At 36.7% G+C, this 22,903-nt stretch overlaps 1 protein-coding gene across 3 annotated transcripts in view; it reads left to right on the top strand.

The window, feature by feature from the left end:
* Positions 1–22,903, top strand: part of PRDM5 (PR/SET domain 5) — a 205,030-nt gene that overhangs the window by 110,801 nt on the left and 71,326 nt on the right. For all 3 annotated transcript variants that reach the window (XM_068543370.1, XM_068543369.1, XM_068543371.1), the window contains 3 exons: positions 10,662–10,755; positions 14,166–14,326; positions 17,486–17,579. In XM_068543370.1, coding sequence (XP_068399471.1) covers positions 10,662–10,755; positions 14,166–14,326; positions 17,486–17,579 — 349 coding nt within the window. The remainder of the gene's footprint in view (positions 1–10,661; positions 10,756–14,165; positions 14,327–17,485; positions 17,580–22,903) is intronic.

The following is a 22,903-nucleotide window of genomic DNA, read 5'->3' as shown; positions in this document are numbered from 1 at the left end:
TTCCATTGGGTGTCCTCTACTAACACCTCATCCAGTGATTTCCAAATTCTGGGCCATAACCACTTTGTGGGTCTTGAAATAATTTACTGGGTCATGAATAGAATAGAATAGAACAGAACAGAATAGAATAGAATAGAATAAAAAATACAATAGAAAATATGAGAGTAAGGGTCATTTAATGAAATAATACACGTGTGTGCGTGTCTGTGTGTATGTGTTAGATTTTGATATATGTATGTGTTAGATTTTGATATAAAAATTATCTTTTTGGTCATGATCAAACAGTTTGAAAGACACTGCAGGTCAGACTTTGTGCAGGTGAGATTTTATTAGACCTTAAAGGAAAGGACAGGCCTCTCTATAAAGAAATCAGGGATTAGGTTCTAAAACCATAATATATGGCATAAATTTTACATAATAAAAAAAATCTTTGGCAATCTCTAAGGAAGGTGCCAAGTTGTAGATTGAGCTCAATAATTCCATCACAGCTGCTTTTTCCTTCAACTTTGCATCAGATTTCTCTTCTTCAGGTGGGTTGTAGGTGAAGTAGTGGGTGGTTCATTTAAGGTGGTATATGTCCAGAATTGCCTGTTTTTGTGTTCTAGAAGCACATTCACAAGGATGAGCTGCTCACACTAAGAGGGACATGCATGTAGGAGTTGAACTTGACAGAGGAAAGTAACAGATACAGATGTTTCTCTGAAGCTCACTTAGTTAATGGCAAATTGCTTACTCTGTTTAAATTATTTTTCTTAGGTGGATGATGGGATGGCATCGTACAGTTTCTAACGTAAGCCCCTTATTTCTCGTACTAGACAATAACCTTTGAAGACAGATGCTGTACTTTAATTCATGGCACCTGTTGACCACATTGTGCTTTGAATGTGGCGGACATTTTCTGAATGAATAAAAATTCATGAAAAAATTATCCCAAATAAATAAGATTTAATGTTCTTAGTTAAATGGTAGCTATAATACGAGGAGTGATTTCTCTAAATCTATATTTGCAATATGTATTGCAGCATTTTTCCCTTTCTGAGCACTCTCTTTCTTGACTTTATGAGCATATTAGTGATCTAGTGATACACTGAAAAATCATTGTTGTATTCCTTCTGCACTGGGTTTATCAGCCCGAGATATCTAAGAACTCTTTAAACCTTTCATCTGAAGACACGTCACTCTTCTAATTTTCTGAACCCTTCCTGGCTCTGAGTTAGATATTTCACATGTAGCTCACTTACTCCCAAATCAGTGATGGCCCCTTGTCCCCTGAGGAACTTTAATAGAGGAACCTGCCTCCCAGCTTGCTTCTACTTCCTCCACTCCCCCAACCCCCAGATTATGATTGAAGAGCCATCAACTAAAGACTATGCCTTGGTGTTGCCCTGAACCACAGCCTTGCTGTTGCTCTTCAGAGCTTTCTTCACCCCGGTTCCTGTGGGCACAGGGCCTTGTCTTCCAGATCTCTAGCCTCTGACTCTTGCCTTCGCCTTAAAGCTTCAGACTGACTCTTACCTCCAGAATATTGCCTTTGTTCTTTGCTCTTTACCAGCCCAGCCCAACCCAGGGGTTGAGCTCCCTTTACTTGACCCGCCTGATCAAGTGCACACCAGCAGCCTTCTTAAAACCGCAAAGGGAAAGGTTCTTTATTTTTTAATTAATTTTGTTTTCCTTTTTTTTTCCTTTGTAGTAGACAGCTTATGAAAACAAATCCCTAAAATCATACATGAATGCATGGGTTGTCAGTGATGCAGCTTAGGTTAGAACCCCCGGCACCAGCCACCTTCCCTTCTGCCTACCACGTTTCCAGGCCCCTTCCCAGTGAATAGCCTCTGGGCTTTCCCAAGTATATTAAAAAACTGTACACGTTGTTGTACAAATTATTTGTTCATTATTACCACATCTACTACCATATTCAAAGGCAGGTGATCGTAGTAACTGGAGGATATTTTGTAGTCTGAGTAAAATTCAGTTTTTATCCTCAGCATAATGCCGTTGACATACTTTTAAGTCATTGTAACAGGTTGGAATAGAGAAGATTAGAAATGGGAAGATGCGAGCTGGAGGTGGTTGGGTGGCAGAGCTGGGAAGGTGGGGGGTAGAAGGTGGGAAGGGTGACCATCGGAATGGAGAAGAGAGTGTGAGAAGAGACTCCAGAGTGTTAGGTTGGATGGGGCGTTTTCAAATGCTGTAAGTACAGATCACCTCCTTCGTCACCCTAGTAAATCGTCAGGAACTTCCACGTTCCACACTGATGTTTCTGTGTAAGTGGATGTTCTTTCTGCGTGGAGCTTGGAGAAAAACACAAGGTCTCAGCTACCCGTCTGGGAGAAAAGTATATTTAAATGTAAATGGTTTTATGACACAGATGTCATTCAGGAACTTACTTCTTTGCCTTGACATTATGACTTGGAGAGCATTTCAGGTAGGTTCATATAAAGCTACTCATATTTTATGACCATTACTATTTTGATACTTCAGTGAACATCCTTTTACATAAAACTCTGTAACTTTGCCAAAAGTATTTATGCAAATAGATCTTAGGTATGGAATTTATGGGTCAGATATTAAGTTTACTTTAAATTTTGATTGCTCCTGCCCAACTGCCTTCTGAAAAAGCTCTTATTTTCACTTAGTAGTGATGAAAGTACTCCTTTACCTGTGCCATACATCTACGTTATCAGCCTTTTTTTTTTTTTTTCAGTCTGAGAAGTGAAACGTGATGTTTCATTGCATTTTAGCAATGGTGGGTGAAATTCTATTCTTTTTATGGTTTTTTTTTTCCATTTTTCTTCTGAGAAATGCTTGTAGGTACTCTTTGCTCTTTGTCCTTTTTCTCCTGGCCTATTTCGCTGTTTTCTTATTGATTTCTAGGAGCTCTATAGATATTATGAATATCAATACTTTGCCGTTTTTGCTTCTAATATTTGTCCCCATCTATCAACTTGCATCTTTTGAATAAAGAAGTTTTACATTTTTATGTTTTCAAGTATGACATGGATTATGAGTTTTATGGCTTCTGAGTATTTATAGCTTCTGAGCTTTAAGTCTTATTTAGAAAACCTTCTTATTCCAAGATTATGCAAATACTCGTCAATGCTTTTAAAAGTTATATCTGTTTCTTTTTTAATTGGTATTTTAATCCATCAATAATTTATTTTTAGGTATGGATTGAAATATTGATTCATTCCACTGCTATCACATTGTTGAACGCCTCTCGTATAAATCTATTTTTGGACTCCATTCTGTTCCATTTAATCTGTATTCCCTTGCAATATCAGACTGTTTTAATAGTTGCGATTTATAATGTCTTTTAATATCTGTTGGACAAGGGCTCCTTTGTAGTTTTCCTTTTTCAAAATTCGTTTACATGGTGTTTTGGGAAGATTAATGTTAATAGGCAGATGTCTTATCACTGCTTCCTTTTTATCTTCCTGGAAATCAGTGTCATATATTAAAAAGCAGCTCTTCACAAAAATTCTTCAAATATACCCTTGCTCTTCTGAATGGTTTGGTTCAGAAATGTTCAGGATAGAAAAAGCAGGAAATAAAAACAGTTCATTTTCCTCTATTATCATTAAATTAATTCTCCATTATCAGTATATTTCTTATTTTTTTCATGTATTAAAACATGTTATTTAGTATAACATGGAGATCCTTCCCTTGTCCCTTTCATTTCTATTCTACCTGAAATTCTACCAAGTTTGGTTGACTTGTTTCTCAGCCCAAAGGATCTATTAGAAGAAGACTAAGTGAAAGAGAATTGGGGAAAAAAAAAAAAAAAAAAACTCAGGTTAGCCATAGCCAGAAGACTTGGTGATGGTTTGTTACACCCAGAGAAGACAAAAAAACTTTAAAAATAAACTGTGACTCATAGAGCATAGCAAATGGGGGAGATTTAGCATGAGGGCAGGAAGTGTACTTATGTGAACCCTCAGTAGACAGGGTAATGAATTTTAAATGATGTTGACAGTCTTAGGGAATAGGTAGTATAAATTTGGAAGCTAAGTTAAAATAAATGGAAAATTATTACGTTTTTTAAAAAGAGACACTCTTCTCTCTTCTATAACAATTTGTATCAAACTAGAAAATGCCACAAACCTGAACCAATGAAAACTAGAACTGTACAAATGAGAATTGTATGTTATAATTAAAATATGCTGACGTGCAGTATTTTCAGTAAAAAATAAGCTTTGAACCCAATATCCCATATTGGGTGTTTTATATTTAAAATTAGAAACTAGAATCAGTTTAGAATCAAACTCTGATCTTTTGACTTTGTTTGCATCTGTATTATGTTGAAAATAGATTTGTTTAGTTTTTATAAGGGTTTCAATTGAGAATATGTCCTCTGGCCATGTTGACACTTAGATAATTGGGTGGTGGTTTAAATACACACACACATACACACACAGACATTTTACTTTCTATCTATCTATTCCAAATATTTGGAATCCTATTCTCATCCTATTTCCTATTATCTGTTAATTTCTAGGGATTTATACTATAAGAAAACTGTTTCCTGTTGAAGGACTGGTATTAATTTTTAGAGTAATTTTTGGATAGGACTGGAATTGATCCATTGTTGTTTGCTTGTCTGTTTGTAGTTTAGGACTCTGCACTCGTTTCTCTTTGGATGGCACATAAAGTTCAATGCAAGATTACCAATTTATTTAGCCATCTTGCCTAGCAAACAAATTATCCACTAAAGGAGCTAGTATAGCTGCTATGATGTGTTACATATGACTTATAAAAATTAGGAGGCCTACTTTTAGGCAGAAAATTCTGCTTCACATTATTGTGATGATCTGAAAACTTTATCTTCAGTAGTGAAGCTACAGGTGTCTGTTATCTGGACAGTTTGTGAAGGGACATGGTTACTGTCTCCAGATATTCAGAGAGCTGCATTTGGAAGCGAGAATAAACTTGTTCTGTGTGGTTGTAGACTAGCTGTAGTAAGTAGTGGCCATGCAGAGGCAGAACTTCTAAATGAATGGTCAGATCAGCTAGCCTGAAGAGTCATGTGTTGAAAGCAATGTTTGCTACAGGCATCCCTGGTTACAAATATGAGATACCGTCTCTCAGCAGTATAGTAGAGGGGAAAGCCCCCTGAGCTGCCTTCCAAGGAAGACTTCATCTGAAAGCCTATGATTATTTCTTCTCTTAGCAAATCCCCTTTGCCTTGATCAGGGTATTACAGTTGGCCCTTTGTGTCTGCGGGTTCTACGTCCACACACTCAACCAACTGCAAATGAAAAGTATTTGGAAGAAAAATTCCAGAAAGTTCCAAACAGCAGAACTTGAATTTGCTGTGCACTGGCAACCATTTACATTGTATTAGGTATTATAAGTAATCTAGAGATGATTTAAAATATACGAGAGGATGTGCATAGGTTATATGCAAATACTATGCCATTTTTTTGATTTTGGAGTATAATTGCTTTACAGTGGTGTATTAGTTTCTGTTGTATAATGAAGTAAATCAGCTGTATGTACACACATATCCCCTCCCTCCTGGACCTCCCTCCCACTCCACCCCATCCCCCCATCCAGGTCGTCACAGAGCACCGAACTGAGCCTCGTGTGCTTTATAGTATGTTCCCACTAGCTGAGCATCCTTGGATTTTGGTATTCTCTGAGGTCCTGAAACCAGTCTCCTACAGATATGGAGGAGGAGTGTCCTTAGGGCTGTGGGGACTTCAATAGTTGGCCCCTTGAGGTTATGGTTTTGTACTAATGAGTTGTGGCTTTCAAGCAATGGAAAGGTTGGGCTGGCTACTCAAGGCTATATACTCCATCTTAACTTCTCTGTGTAGAATGAGCTACCTTTTTCTGTACTGAGCTTAAAGAAACTGATTGCTTTGGTATTTCTCCAGTTTCTGTTCATTTTTGTGAGGAGGAGTCCTTTTCAGGAAGCCAGTTGTAAGTCTGACAGTAAAAATTTAATCCACAGACCTTGTAAACAGCCAGATGACACACATTTTATAAAGCCTTAGGTTTATTATGTGACCCTGTGGGACAGTAATATACTTTTATACAGACTTCAATAATGAGATTTTTTTAAAGAATAGTTCTAGCACATGTATCTCCGGAATATTTTTTCCAATTTTATTTTATCTCTACTTATTTCCCCTTATTTCTTTGTCATAGTTTTCTTGTTTTGCACATGACTGAAAGAAGAAATGTCATTCCAAGCAATATTGCTAACTGTGGAGCTGTATATATTACTGATAGTCAAAGTTATTTTTAATTGTGAATCGGCCTGATGAAAATGCAAATCTGCTCTCATGAAATTAGTGTTTGGTTTGGTTGGCTAGAAGTGTGATAATTTGTTAACTATTGTATAAAAATTATGTTGTAAACTTTCTGAAGCATTCTTGAGACATTTTACTAGGTGTTACAGGTAGTGCAACACATTTTCTTATGTATTTTCTACATCTGCAAGAATAATCAGACATGGTGCATAAAATGATATATTTCATAGTGCTAGTTCGTGGACTAGTTCATTTGTTACATCAGCAGATATTGGTGTCTCAGTGCTTGGCATTTAAAAGGAGGGTGTTCTGGAGCTCAAGGATAATGTGATGAATAAGTCAGTGGAAAGTTTGGAACCCTGTAGAGATGAAAAATTGAAGGATAAGACACCTTTTAAGAGGGTTAATTTTATTTGGTATTTGTAAAATATATCTTGGAGACAGAAGTCCTCTATCCACAACTTGCAGGTATTTCACTACCACCTTACTTAAATGAGATTGAATGCTGAGACTTTCACAAGTCATGCAATTACAGCTCCGTGGTGTTGGGTGTTGGAATCTTTTTGACAAAGTATTTATTCACCTGGCTATGTACTAACAGCTTAACTGCTTGAAACGTGCTACTGACTTCAGGTCAGTATCTAGAAGTTGTGGCTTTGGTTTGGTTAACATAGGTCTAAGGCATTATGCTGTCCCAAGTTCTTTAATCATCAAGCAACTAAATCATATCCAGAGGTTGTTTTGTCCTAGATTTGGAAAAAGAGAAAGAATGGGTTAGGGTGGAATATATTTTTGGAAGATTAAAGCAACCCTGTGTTCCAATTTGGATACTCTAAAAATAAAAGAGTTTCTTTCTTTTTATAATGATATTATCTACTAATTGTAGAAAATTAAGACATCAAAGAAAATTCTAGAGAACAAAGCAAAAACTCTGTCAAATACCACTGTCCACTTTACTGCGAAAACCCTCCTCAGTGTTTTGTAGAACATCTTCCTAGACCCTGTTCTATGTGAGTATGAATGTGCCATAAATGGTATTCTACTATATAATGCTTTGCATTCGGCTTTTGACACTCAAAATATGTTATGGAGACTTCCATATCAAAGAAAAAATATATTTAATAGTCACTAGAATTTACTTAACTAGGTTTATAACTGTCAATGGGAATTAAAAAAAAATCCTTTCCTTTTAAAAAATATCGTACAAGGGCATTCCCTGGCAGTCCAATGGTTAGCACTCCATGCTCTCACTGCCAAGGGCATGGTTCAGTCCCTGGTCGGGGAACTAAGATCCCACATGCCGTGCGGCGCTGCCAAAAAAAAAAAAAAAAAAAAAAAAAAAAGTGCAAAAATCAGTCTGATATATTTCTGTAAAGGGAATTGGTTAGTCAAGAGGTCTATGTACGGTTATCATTTTGGTAAATAGAGCCACACTGCTTCTCAGAAAATTTACATTCCCAATTACCAGATGTGAGATTGCATGTTCTTACCCTTCAGACAACACAGAATGATATCTATTTTCTTCACTTCTGCCAGTCTGATAGACCATAGATAGTATTTTGTTTTAAATTTTTCATTCTTTAATTGCATTCATGGCTTGAAGTATTACTACTGTACATAATCTGACATCCCCAAGTTTTATAGCCAGTAATCCAGACTTGAAATATTCAACTGCCTGTTGACATCTCTTAATAGGCATCTGAACTTGTCCAAAATCGAATCCCTTATCTTTTACCCAGACTTGTTTCTTGCTTGCTCTTTCACATATTAGTTAATGGCTGATCCATCCTACCATTGCTCAGGTCGCAATTTTGGAGGCACGCTTGCTTCCTTCTTTCTGTGTCTTATGCTTCATACCCAGGTCTCTCTGCAAAACCTGTTCACTTTCATAATAGACCCAGAAGCCTCTGACTTTTCTTCACATGAGTGGCTACCACCCTGGTATAGGTCTTAATCACCTCTTGCTTGGTTTATTGCTATTACTTCTCTAGTTTCTCTGCTTTCCCTTGTCTCCCTACATCCTGTTCTCAACGCAGCCACCTTAGCATCCTGTTAAATGCCAAGTGAATCGTGCCTCTTATCTGCTTAAAACCCATTAGGGAGATTTTATATTTCTATCAGTAAAAGACAAAACTCCTGCAATGGCCAACCAAGCCCTACATGATTTGCGTTTCCCGTTTCTCCACCGTCTCCCATCTCTGTGCCGCTTCCACTTAGTTCAGATCACACTGGCCTCCGTGGAGTTTCCTGCCTAGATCACCCAGAGGGAAACCTGCCCCTGTTCCCCCAGTGCAATCAGATCTTCTCTCGACTGTCACCTTCTCAGCCAGAATTTCCTTGACCCCCTGTTTAAAATTGCTACCCCATTCTCTGAAACATTTGCTGTCCTCTTTCCCTGCTTTATTTTTCTCTGTAGCATGTATCTGATATTTTATCATTTGTTGATTGTTCCTCTCTCTCTGCTAGTGTAAGAGCTCCACAATAGCAGAGACATTTGCCTTTTTTTCCCCGGAACTATATCCCCAGAATATAAAATAGGACTGGCATGTAGCGGCCTGAAGTGCATATCATAGACTTGGCACAAAATAAATAATCAATGATATTTTAAGGGTGCTATTTGGAGGAGAGTCCTTTTGCCCTTTTGGGGGAATTTTTATATTATTAATTTGCTGTAACTCTTTATATTAGTAATTTTAAACTTTTGGTTTATGTTGCAAATATTTTCTTCGTCACCGAATATTTTTGCCTTGCAGTTTTAAATTTAATTCTCTCATCTGAGTACCCGGTTTTCTGCCATGCTTAGAAAACCTTTTCCTACTCAAAAATTATTTAAATATTTACTCATATTTTCTTGTATATTTAGTGTCTTATTCTTCACATTAAAAAAAATATAGCTGAATTGAAATGGGATTTATCTCTTGTAATGGGGTGGGGAATAGACACGACTTAATTTTTCCTGAATATCTATACAGTTGCCTCACAACCATTTACTAAACAGTCCACTGTTCTTACACCAATTTGAAATGCCATATTTTCCTATACTAAATGTTCATATATCTTTGGTAATGAAAGAAACCTACTCTTTGTTCTATTTTATTGATATGTTTATTCCCACCTATCATTTTAATATCTCTAACTAAATAGCACATTTGAATATCTGTAGTTTATCCTGAGTTTTAAATATTTGTTCCTCCCATCCTTCTTCTATATTTTTCACAGTTGAAAACAGTCATGATAATCCCTTTCTCACTAACATTATGTTAATAGGTAATATTTATATCTTTAATATTTATAGTGTCCATTAGACTAAGAAAATGTATAAATCTGTATGCTGTGAATAAAGTGACTTTTCTTTAAATAATTCCCTTTATTTTTATACCACAGGTATCATAACATAACCCATCAATTATATGATTTGCTTTATTTTAATAAGAGAACATAGTTCAGTTTTTTACATATTAGCATTTATGAGCATTGTTATCTCGCCATCTGTGGTAGAATAGAATTTTATTTACTGATTTGTGCCAAATGGGTTAATACTGATGTGTAATGGAAAACAGGTGAAGTGAGTAAGCTGTTTTTTTTTCTGTTGTTTTTTGTTTTTGATTTTTAGATCTAGCAGGTGGATTTCTGTTGTTTCTTGTTTACACATATATTTTTGTCTGTCATGTGATTAATAGTGCTTCCTACATCTATGCTGCTTGACATTTGGCAAGTTACTGAAACTTTTTGAGCCTTAGTTTTCTCATCTATAAAATGGAGACACTAATGGTATTTTATTTATCAAATTGCTATTAGAATTAAGTGAAATAATTCATGTGAAGTGTTTAGCATAGCATTTGATCCAAAATAAATATTCAATTAATGATACCTGGTGTTAATTATAACATGAGTAAATGTTCTAGTTTAATTTAGGGGAAAGGCAGCACCTAGGACTGAAAATTATTTGAATTTTAGTCAGTGAAGTTGAGGGAAAAGGGTGGAAACAGCCTCCCTTATACAGTTTCCTTTGTCTGTGTTGAAAATGTTGTACCGGCATAAAGTCTGTCCCTTGATAAAGGAGGTTTAGTCTTTAGAGAAATTACGTATCATTTCACTCTGCAAAGTAGATTCTGAGAAATCTCAATGTGTATTGAGATTAGCATTTGAGATTATAGGAGCAATTTCCTTTACTGTTTATCAAGTTTATAATTAATTAATGTGAGAAGTTAAAAATACAGTCGTTTTTCTCCCATGAACACAGCCTATTTGTGTTTCCAATTTTATGGGGGAAGAATGTCACCAGAAGAAACAGGATATTGTCCACCTTCCTGTCCTTCCTGGTCCCCATCATGAATCCAGGCTCCAGTTATTGTAATGAGTAGTTGATTCTAGAGAGTCCTGACTCACTGTTTCTTTCATCTGCAGACCCACTCTGAAGAGAGGCCTTTCCAATGTGAGGAATGTAAAGCTTTGTTCCGGACCCCATTTTCTTTGCAGAGACACCTGCTCATACATAACAGTAAGTCACAGTCCAGGCAGTTGAGGACCAAAGGGATTATATCATATTTTGTTCTTATAACCTTTGAGAATGTAGGCATCACAGAAGCGGACCTATAAGTAATTATGCAATCTGCTTTTAAACTTAAAAAGGACTGATAACTGCCTTTCACGTTTTCATCCTTTATCCTTGATTTATTTTCCCACAGTAAGATCAATCATTTTATGAGACATTTTATTTTATATCATTTTTTCCCACTATTTAAAGCTGTGTATAAAAACATGTTCAGTAAAGTGTCTTTGAAATTTGTTCTGAAACAGACGTTTTTGTTCCCTTTTAAATGTAATGATTAAGGAAACATGCCTGACTCTTTAAAACATGCAGATATCTGGCATGATTTTATTAGCTCACAGGCTTTTAAAATTGGAAAGGATCAGAGTAAACATCTAATTTAACCTCTTCATTGGAGGGGAATTGAGAAAATTGAGACTCAGAGAAGCACAGTGACATACTCAGGGTTGCACAGCACTGGGGTAGCATCCAAGCCTGTTAGTCCGGTGTTTTCCCTGCCTACTCCACTGCCTCTGATTTCTTACTTCTTTTGGCAAGGGAATTTTTGGTGGGGGTAGGGGGGAATTAAGTTATTCACATACATACTGTGAAGTCTGTCTAGCAGTTACACTGAGAGCTGATTTTAGAATACCACAGTTTTTAGCCATGTCACTTTATTCAGAGAAGAAATTGTTATTGCTAAACAGAGTTTTAAAGTGGGTTCTGTGTTCAGATGTTGACGTAACCAGAGATTTACTACTTTATTGTATCTAAAGTTAAATAAAAATGGTATAGCATAAGTAATACATTTCTTCTAATTTGAGTTGTTTAATCAGTAGAACATCCTCTAACATGTAGTTTCTAATGCTTAATTTCTGAGGAAAGCAAAACAATCTTGACATTTGATTGTACAGATAAGATAGTATCTTGGAAGAAATTTTCTCTGGTCAAGTCAAAGTATCTAAAATGCAAAATAATAAAGATACTAAAGTTTTTATATTTATTGAGTGGTAATGATTGTGATGAAATGCGTCTTTTCCTATAGGAAAGACAGTGCTGAGATCTCATGTCATTCTGTATTCACCTTACAGCTCTGGAGAAGTTGTTAGCACCACTTTCCATTTTCCTTATAAAGAAAAGCTATGCATTTAAGGAATAAAATATGTCATGTAACAGCAGGAATTTCCATCCCATTTCACTGTCATTTGATTAAGAAAATGGCCAAAATAGAGAGGACAAAAGACTAGATCTTGTCTTATACAATAGGAAAGTTAAAACCCATTTAACTTCAAAACATGAGGATTGTTTTAGAAACTTACATCAGCACTGTGGCTCCAAATATGAAAAATAAGTTGTCATAATTATTTTGGAAATTATTGTTATTTCCTAATACACTGAAAACCAAAAGGCAGGTTACTAGCTAGCTTCTTGGTTTTAAGATAGGGACAAATCCTGATAAATTTAAGGTAAAGAAATCTGATAAAATCTCGTATCAGAATTTTAAAGTTCTGATAAACTTAAAACAAAAAAATCTGGAATTAAAATACGAAAGAAGAAAGGTATGGACTTCCTTGGTATAGCTTGAATAAGATTTTTGTACATGAACCAATACTTTGATTCACTTAATAATTTAATGGAAATAGTTTGATAGGAGCAATCGTGGAGTATTTTTTTCCAGTACCTGAATAGATTTGGTATTATTAACATTTACAGTTTTATGTCACTTGTCCTTTTACTCTCACTGGTTATACACTTTATACAAATATCAATAAAATTTTAAATAAATCTAGAAAGATATATGAAGACAAACTAGGTGACAACAATAACACCCTGCAACAAAAAAGCACAAAGGCAACATATAAACACAGCTCTCAGAGTCTATACAGTTCATGCATGGTTTGGTGTGACTTGGTTTCAAGTATCGAATTTCAGCAACTCAACAGCTTCCTTAGAGACTTTAAGAGAATTTAAAGAGCCATACTTCTGTTTGAAAAGACGAAGGGAGGGTAATTTGCCTTTTCCTTTTTGTTTTCCTTCTTCTTGTCATTCCTTCCTTAAATTTGGTGTGACGAAATAATAGTATCTTCACATTTCTAAGTTTATGTTAGTTAAATGGAGGGAAGGTGGAAGAGCTTGGTTGAAACTGAGGTAATCTCTTATTTAGATGTAGAAAGTTACCTGCATATTTTGTCTCATAGTGAATATAATTTTTGAATCTGTGCTATTATAATTGTTCTCTAAAAAGGGAAAATATATGCAAATACTAGTCTGTCTTTATACAGGTTACATATGTTTTATATCTTTCTGGGAGATTCACTCTCTTCTAATTGTGTACATTGATCACTTAAAATGGACTTAAAATGGACTTTAGTCATAATAGCATGGTATGAAAGTTTAAAAAGTCCCATAAACTCCCTAAACATAGCTTCTGGAGTTGCTTTCCTGCAAGCCTAGGCTATTTGATGGGAAGGTGAAAACCCTCCCAGGTACCCTGTCCGGGATGCATTCTGAAGTCGCTGTGTCCCACCACGTGTCCCCTGCTCGGGAAAGAAAAAGGGCCTGAGGGCACTGCCAGGGGCCAGGTGGCGGAGCCCCCCCCCCACCCCCGGCTGGGCTCTAGGGTAGAGTCCTAGACCCCAGCCCTAGGGCTTGGGGGGCCCTTTGAGGGGCTCTAGGGTAGAAAAGGGTAGTTGCCACTCTGGGTCCCCCTGCCCCAATCCAGCTGCCTCTTTGAGAGGCAGCCCCCAAACAGTCTGAGAGCATGGAAGTTGAAGCCCTTCCCTAGCCATTTCACAGCAGACCAAGGACTGCATTAGGGGGCCTCCAGACCAAGTTCCTGAGATAGTGGAGTTGTAGCCCTCTCCTGTCCCGGGGTGAAGGATCTGCTCTGACGTCTGCCTTCGGGGGCTTCCCTCCAGTTTACTGCCTGTGAGCCAGTTCTGCCTCTGCCCCTGAAGGCCAGAGGGAGAATGGTGGGGTGAGGGGAGTTCAGGAGGGTCCCCAAAGGCAACTCACTCTGCAGAACAGAGACCTTTTGTCAAACTCAAGCCCCTGCCTTAGAAATACATACTTTTAAAGAAAATTCATAGAACCTTTAGAAAATTAGCTAATTCAATCCCCACATTTTCCAGTTAAAGGCACTGAGAATCTATGAAGGTTAAAGGACTCTCCCTCCCCACACCTGATTCACACAGGGAATTAGCAAATATGGAACTGAACAATTGTTGGAAAAATGACCTTTTATGGTTATGATAAATTGTTAGAGCTGCGAAGCTGAGTTTTTGGAGAAAACAGCAGTAAATCTGGTACATATGAGGGGGAGTTAACAGCACCCTGCTGTTGTGTCTGTGTTTCTCTTATTTGACTTTTTCATTTCTAAGGTGAGAGGACTTTCAAGTGTCATCACTGTGATGCTACCTTTAAAAGGAAGGACACGTTAAATGTTCATGTCCAGGTGGTTCATGAAAGACACAAGAAGTACAGATGTGAGCTGTGTAATAAGGCATTTGTTACACCTTCAGTGCTTAGAAGTCATAAGAAAGTAAGTAGAAGCCTTCCGTGAGTTTGAATGGATTGCGTATTTTAACCATACAGGCGTGTATGTTAATTATCATGTGATAATCAATTTTATATGAATTTATCAACATATTTACTCAAAATGACAAATAAGAAACCCATGATTGATACTAGCTCTTTAGCAAATGTCTGTTTTCTTCATTTTATCAGAAGAGAATATATTTGTCATATGAAAGCAAACCTAGATTTAGGTATGGACGCTACACAGTCCTAAACTATGCTGATAGATGGGTCATACAGTGTACTCGATGAATGGGAGCTTTTCGACTTTATACATTTTTGGATTAACGTAGGTTCCTTTTTTAAAGATATTGAGTAGAGCTTTAATAGTTTTATTTTTCAAAGCTAGTTCAGCTATCTATTGACAAGTTATTAGACTGACTTCTTCTAGGATTAGAGTGGTCCTTCTTTATCTTGCATCCCTAGGACCTAGGGAAATTCCTGGTACAGAACAGGGACTTGATAAGTATTTGCTCAACTCGAATAAAATGTTGTTCATTACTGATGGTGATTTGGAGATTATCTTATTTGTGTTATGCTAATTACCTCCAGCAAATCAACAGGTTATTTTTACTTGTTGATTAAATACATTTTAAGTATATTTTTTAAATAGCAAAATTCATATTATAACTAATGCAGTTGAAAGTTTTAACGCTGACTTCAGAAATGACTATGAAGTGTGGTAGTTCTCTGCTGCTCAGCGTGTCCTGCCTAGTGAATGTGAAGTGGCTTCTGTGTTGTTATGACTTTTATTTTGGTACCTGTCCTTAATACAGCTGTTTCAAAAGGACTGAACTGAGTAACTTTCTTTTCTTGTATCTTTAATGCTGATTAATAATGATACTGTCTTCTCTTTTCAAAGCTCTGAATAGAATAATCTTTCAACTTTCTTTGATTGGATTACTTTTTCATGAGTTTAATAGACTTTTGTTGTGTTTTAATCAATGAGGGAAAGTATAGTGAATTTTCAAGAAAGATATAGTTGTTTGTCTGCAATAACAGATTATCATAGAATATATTTTGCAGTGCATTGTTCATTTTTGTCTCATACATTTATCCAATATTCTCGTAGTGATGTTTCCATGCTTTCTTACCATATTTAAGATTGTTTAGTGTTATACTTTCAATATCTTTTAATACCAGCCAATCAAATTCTGTACCTAATAATAATATATATTTTTGAATTAAGCCAAAAAGAACACTTTCATTATTTTAATTAATATTGCCGTAATGTCCTTTAGTTTGAAACTTACATTACTGAAGTACTATAAGTAACTGAGTATAAGTAGGTGAACAATGAAATACTTATGTAGCAGCAAAAGAAATCCTGTGGATTTTATAAAGATATTACAGATAACTTGGTAGTTTCCTGTTTGGAATAATCCCATGTTGTAATAATAGATGTATACAATTCCTAAACAACCTTATATTAATCAGGGAAGAATTACCATATTTTGTCCCTTCTGTCAGGGAGTGAGAAGAACACAGGTCTGTTATATGTTAAAATGTTACACCATTTCCTTTAAATTGAACCATAATGTGGACCATGGGAGTAACAGCTCTTGCTGAGGTGTAATGAATGTATAACTGTTTTGTGTAAGAACTTGTAATGAAAATGGCAAGTTAAGTGCTGCCAAATGAAGAATCCAGGAGATGTTTGTTGTAGACAGTATCATTGGCTAGTGTGGCTGTTGATTAGACTGTATTCCTCAAACTTGAATGTAATATAAATCTTTTTCAAGGGAAAAAAAATCTAAAGGACACTGAAGTTGACTAAGATATTTCATTTATAACTCTTTTAAAAATTACAAATATGATAGTGTATATCCAAATATAGATTATAATTCAAATATGAAAATTTATAAATTAAATATCAGCCAATAAGGTTATAAACCAATTATATTAAAGTTAACAATTGATTTAATATGGAAGATGAGAATGTTTTGCTAAGTTAGTGGTTCCTCGAGGTTGTCGGGTTCTGACACAGTTACCCCACCCTTTTTTCTCTATCCCAGCTGGCCTGTCTTTCCTTTCTGGGGACACATCATTTTTAAAAAACCTTTCCTGTTCTTTCTGCATTAGCTCATGGCAATTCAAATAACAATACTTGCTAGTAATTTGCGTAAAAACACAGGCAAACTACAGGTCCTGGAAGTTCTGTTTTGTGACGGTGGTGGTAACCCAGATGATCCACTATATGCTTTTATTCATATTTAGGTTACCATTGAAGTTAACAGTTCTAAAAAGGGTCTGAGAGAATGTGCAGGTATCTGAAGTAATTGCCTCCTTCTCGTCCTTTTCCCTTCTCCTAAGTTTGAAAACCAATGGGACTTGAGAAGTAGCTCTGCCGCCTTATTTATTGGAATGACCTATTTTGATGTTGGTAGAAACACTGGTCGCCTGATGAGATTGTGAGACAAGTTTAAAACACTTCATCTGCCTCCTTTTTTGGGAGAGGTCACTCTTTTTTTCTTTGAACTCTCTAACATTGTATTGAAACTGGCTTTGATGATACTCATTCGCCTTTTCTTGTGTGGTGGTTTTATGCCCAGGTTAAAGGTCAATTGAAGGCAGCAGTGATCTTTCAAATTGACTGGTCAGTTAACACCTGCTGATTTTAAAGATCAAATCAGATTTATATTCCTTTTTGCTTTGCAGTAAAATCAATCCAGTCTGACAAACATAATGCAAGTAACAGATTACTTTATTGAGATTAATTCTGTCCTCAAGCATTAAATACACACAAAGAATGTGAAAAATGCTTCTAAGGAAGTGTTTCTTGGCAGCAGTCAAGGGCAGCTGTAGCCCCATTTTGATTATGTGGTTTTGTTAACATACACTGGTTTTGTATAACTTAATCATTTTTAGATGGGGGCTCCATAAAGGCTTAAAATGTAAACTGCAGAGTTATTTTCAAATTAACACTAACGCATGATTCTGAGAGGGTTTTTTGAACCAGTGGGAATAACCATGATAAATTGTTTAAAATCTCATTGTGATATTAAATCATTTTCAAGGAACATAATCCTGGGAAAAAAAGGATTTACTGTTGTCAGAGACACTTAATCATTTTAACCTCATTCTTTATATTTGTTCTCAACCTTTATTATTCCTTTCCGTTTAGACACATACAGGAGAAAAGGAGAAAATCTGCCCATATTGTGGCCAGAAATTTGCCAGCAGTGGTACACTGAGAGTTCATATCCGTAGCCACACAGGTATGTAGATTGTAATCGGTGATAAAAACAACATAGAGAAATCAAATTCTTCCAAGAGAAGTTTATAATTTTACAAAATGACTCCAAGATTAAGAATTAATCTTGACTGTTTTCGCTCTTGTAAAGTTTTATAGCATCTAGTTTCTTACTCTAGAAAAATTTTGAATAAGTACACTTTCCCAAACTAAGTTAAATATCTAAAGTAGAAAATGATTAATGTTTGGTTGTGAAATAACTGTGATTTACTTTATATACTATTCTAATCGATGGAATAGGGTGTAGCAGTTTTATAGAAGGCTAAGGGCCTCCTCTTAAAAATCTCTCCTGTAACTCGCATCAAATGTGGCCTTTTAAAATGTAGAAAGTCCTTGGAATGTGGCTTGAATGCTATAAGATTTTATTGGATGCAAGGGTGATGTGACCATAGTATCTGTTATGCCATGAATTGCTTCCTAAAGGGTTTTGTTCATTTCTTACAACTTCCTGTGTAATTTCTCCCATGAGAGAGGGCTGTGCCCTAGTGAAGGGTGAATGAACAGCTAAATATTCTTCAGAGAACTTTGTTTGGGTTTTATCTGTCATGTAGAGAAGTTCTTGAAAAGACTTGAAAGAATACTCTTAATTTTGATAGCCAGATTATTGTGCATGAATCTTAAGTGGTTCTCAGTAGCTGGACTGTGTTTGGTAAACTGTGTAACTGGATTAAATTGCTGAAGCTTTTTATTCAAGAGCCGTAGTATCTGACTTTCTTTATCATTGTGTCCCTAGCTCGTAGCTCAGTGTTTAGCACAATAACTGTGTTGTGAATGAAGAAATGTTAGTTTAAGCAGGTCAAAGAGTAATACTGTGATTATTATACAAAGGTGGAGAAAAAAGGGCAGCCATGCAGCATAATTTCTTATTTTGGAAATTTTCTGACTAAAGCTGAAAAGCATAGGTCAACTTAGTAGTTGTCATCTTAGAATAGCCTCTTAAATACTTTCAGATGAAACATATAACCAAGAACAGATCAAGCATTATACATGATGGCTGTGGAATAATGGGTGCCCTAAAGAAGGAAAGGAGATCTTCTTGACTAGAAGTATCTAGAGAAAGTGAGGCTTTCAGGACAAAGTCCACTATGTGTAGCAGAAACAGAACACAACAAAAAGAAAAGTAGAGAGAAGCAAAAAGAAAAGGGCAGCAGAGAATCATGCTGAGGACAGGTGGACTTAAAATAGTGCCAGAGACTCTCAGCACCATGTCCTGATTGTACAGAAGAGGCAAGTAAATGATGAAGAGAGAGGAGAGAGAGCTCTGAAGTCCCAGGCCAGCCCCGGAACCTAATAGTGTAGTCTTTGACGTCAGTGGGCACCACTCTCTTCTGTGTATTGGGGGCCATGCGGAATTGTGGCAGATATGGTTAAGGGCGAGAGTGAAATCAACAGCCTTCCATTCTGGATCCGTAGTTCTTAGAAGACGTCTTTGTGCCACCCTGAAAACGTAACTTACAATTTGCTCCGCAGATTTTATGTCTGTATGTGTGTGCTTGTGCGTATAATTTGTATATGGAAGGAGGGCAACTAGGAGATGGGGAAAGTGTATTATTTCTGCGTATCATAGTAATAAGTTTAGAGTAATGCCCTGAGACATTATCATGTAATTGAATTATGGTTGATATAGTGTGTTTTTAAAAGGCAGTGATTATTGTTCAGAATGCATTAAAACACGCATTTCAGCATAGAAAAGATGACTCCAATCATAGAACACTTGATTATTCAAAATAATTCCATCCTTGAGAATTCCATGTGCCTACATTTTATTTTACTTGTAGACGATAGGCAGTGGAGAAGAATAAACTTAAGCTAGTAATTTCTTCTAAAATTTTAATTATTATCCGCTACAAAGTTGCAATAATAAGAAGATTTTTTTGAGCTCCAAGAATTCTCTGTGATAAAAGTATTAATAAATATATGTAGTTTTTTTGTTGTCATGTTATGTTCTATAGTATCTGTAATCTAAAGATATTTTTAAAAATTCAAATCTTTTTTATATGATCTGGTTATTTAAATGTTGTACAGGTTCTAGTTTATTGGTTTCTGATCAAGAAAACTGGCCACCTAAATTCAGACAACAATGCTAAGGCACAGTCGGCCAACATGTACGGTTAAATAAGTAAAGTAAAAATATAAAGGTGGCCTATGTGTTTATGTATGTCCACACAAATAGTTGTATATTTATTTATTTACAATTATTATTTACTTATAACTGGATTTTTCTGTTTAAAATCAGACTCATTTCATTTTCACACTTTACAGTTCTTCTTTGAGTTATTTTGATGTGAAGCCTATGTTTTTGGTGACAGTTGCCTGGCAGCATGGCTGGGGCTGTATTTGAAGTGGTCGTTGTCAAGCAGCAGAGGTGACTGCGGAGACCTGGCGGGTTGCTGGTATCAGGGCTTCCATAACAGTCCTGGCGTGGATTCCTTTTCCTGCATGGACTAATGCTGCTTTTGCTTCTCTTTTATTCGCTTTGTCCTGTCCTCCAAATCATGTGCATCCATTTTCCCTTCCAAGCTGGAACCTGGCTCAGTGACCAAATGGGTTTATGTAGTTATTTTGCTTCTATGATGATAAAGCTCGCATTTCGAGTTCTATAAATTCACTTTTTCCTCTCTTTATTATTTTTTCTTATGAAATCACGTGATTTAATTCAGCCCTTTCCCACACTAGGTTTAGCAATTTATGTTTGTGCTATAGGGTAACACAGGTACGGGGTCACAGCCTATTCTGCAGGAAACATTTAGTCATATACTGTCAGGGAGCACACAGTGCAGTGGCGAGGACCCTGAGCGGAGGTGGGGTGGGGAGGGTCAGGACACACAGCTGATGCAGCCTCTGAGAAGCAGGGCCCTCTGCATCATTGGTGCTCACGTTTTGGCCTCAACACTCCATATCATCTCAAAAATAATTGAGGACCCTGGGAAGCTGTCGTTTGTGTGGGTTGTGTCTGTAGCTATTTACTATATTAGAAATTAAAGCTGAGAACATTAAACAATATTTATTAATTTGTTAAAAATAACAATAAGAAACCCATTACATGTTAACATAAACAACATATTTTTATAGAAAGTAGCTACATTTTTCTAATCAGAAATAATATTGTGAGACGGGAGACATTGTTTTACATTTCTTTTGTTTTTTTAAATGTATTTATTTGTTTATTTATTTTTGCTGCATTGGGTCTTCATTGCTGCACGCGGGCTTTCTCTAGTTGCGGCGAGCCAGGGCTACTCTTCATTGCGGTGCGCGGGCTTCTCATTGTGGTGGCTTCTCTTGTTGCGGAGCACGGGCTCTGGGACACGTGGGCTTCAGTAGTTGTGGCACTCAGGCTCAGTAGTTGTGGCTCGCAGGCTCAGTAGTTGTGGCACACGGGCTTAGTTGCTCTGCGGCATGTGGGATCTTCCCGGAACAGGGCTCGAACCCGTGTCCCCTGCATCGGGAGGCGGATTCTTAACCACTGCGCCACCAGGGAAGTCCCTGTTTTACATTTCTGAAACTCTCTTTAATGTCTGGTTCAAGAGGAGACAGGTTCTCATGTCTGTTTCTTCATTCATCCTGCTGCAACATGTTCTTTTGATTGCAGAATTTGAAGAAAATCTGGCCTCACATAGGTATGCAGTTAGAAGAGTTCTTAACTAGCCTTCGTAAATAATTCTGGATATTATTTGTTACTATAGTAAAGCTCAAAAAGTGGTAGTTTTTGTTTGTTTTTTTTTTTTTTTAGGGCTTGTGTTGTGGAACTTAAAATCATCTCCGTGAACTTCTCTTATTCTGTCGCATTAAAATCCATTGGTGTGTCTTGCACTTTGAATGATCTTTTACCCATGCGTGATTCTGTAACATGATGCACAGGTCATTTGGAAAATATTGGCTCACTGAGTTACATGGATCCTCCACATGTGTTAATGTCATCACCGATCTCATTAGGCAAGTCTTAAGTATTCGGAAGCCTTCAGGCACATGGTAGCAAGTACAGATTTTCCAAAATTCTAAATTTGGCTTTGACTGCTCTAATTCTTATGTTTGGTAAGAAACACTTCCCTCCCTCCCTCCCTTCCTCCCTTCCTTCGTTCCTTCTTTCCTTCCTTCCTTCTTTCTTTTGAAATGACAGGCTTCTTTTATTTTCAAAAAACAAATGTTTACCAAATACCAAATCTGAATAACCATATTTTGTATGTCAGTCATTTTGTTTCAAGTAAAAATGGTGTTCCATGAAGAAAAGCTTGTTAGGTGAGCTCATGACTCAGTCACACAGGTGCTTTTCCTTGAGACAACTTTAATATATCAGTATGCATTACAAGTACTTATTTCCCATTTTATAACTAAGAATATTAAAATATCATACTCAGGAGTTAGGGTTTAATGAAATTAATAATTTTTACTTCATCAGGGCCATCCTGTTCCTGAAACTGGCATGTATTTCTGTGCTGAGTGTGTGGCTGTGAAGATGCCTAGTACCGTCAGATGCCACTGTCTTGATCTGCCCCAAGGCCCAGCAGTTTTACCCACTGTTACTTGTGTACCATTAGTGCAAAAGCAACACAGTGTAAAAGGAAAATAGCATAATAATATTATTGTGAAAGTAGTTTTGACCGTGAAGACCTCGTGAAAGAATCTTGGGGATCCCCAGGAGTGCACAGACCCTATTTTGGGAAGTAATGCTCTAGAAGGACCACCTAGCCAATGATAAATGCCTAGGAAAATAGGAGTGTGTGTGTGTGTGTGTGTGTGTGTGTGTGTGTGTGTGTGTGTATGTGTTTTGGGGTCAGGTGAGGTAGAAGTTGCAGAGAAGAATGTGTTGCCTGTGCAGGTAAGGATCCAGCTGACAGAGGCCATCCTGTTTAACTGACACCATTTCTCTCATTTGATTGCTCAGACTGGTTTGGTTCCAACTGTTACTCTGTGTTTTGTGATAAATTCTTAAGCTGCTGCTGCTGCTTCTAGTGCTACTGCTACTGAAACATGTTAATGTCCATTGTCATAGCCTTTGCTGGAATCTGGATTTTAAAAAGGCAGGTGATGAGTAGGAGGTGTGCCAACGGTGCACTTTTATAGGTGCTGTTTGCTGTTGGGTTGATATGTTAGGTTTATGATTGTAAACAGAAAACCATTTAAAGCTTTCCAACTTTGGGCATATTTATAGATATACTGCAGACCTTACCTCTCAAATTTGCCTGCAGATAGAACCTTTCTAAAAGGTTATCCTACCAGTAAGCTATTTCCTGCTATTTGAAATCCTTTAGTTGGGTTTTGGAGGAGTCTGAGTTATAGTGAGATTGCACA

This window comes from Eschrichtius robustus, chromosome 4, assembly GCF_028021215.1.
Source record: "Eschrichtius robustus isolate mEscRob2 chromosome 4, mEscRob2.pri, whole genome shotgun sequence".
Classification (NCBI taxonomy): domain Eukaryota; kingdom Metazoa; phylum Chordata; class Mammalia; order Artiodactyla; family Eschrichtiidae; genus Eschrichtius; species Eschrichtius robustus.
This window is presented reverse-complemented; position numbering and strand designations above follow the sequence as displayed.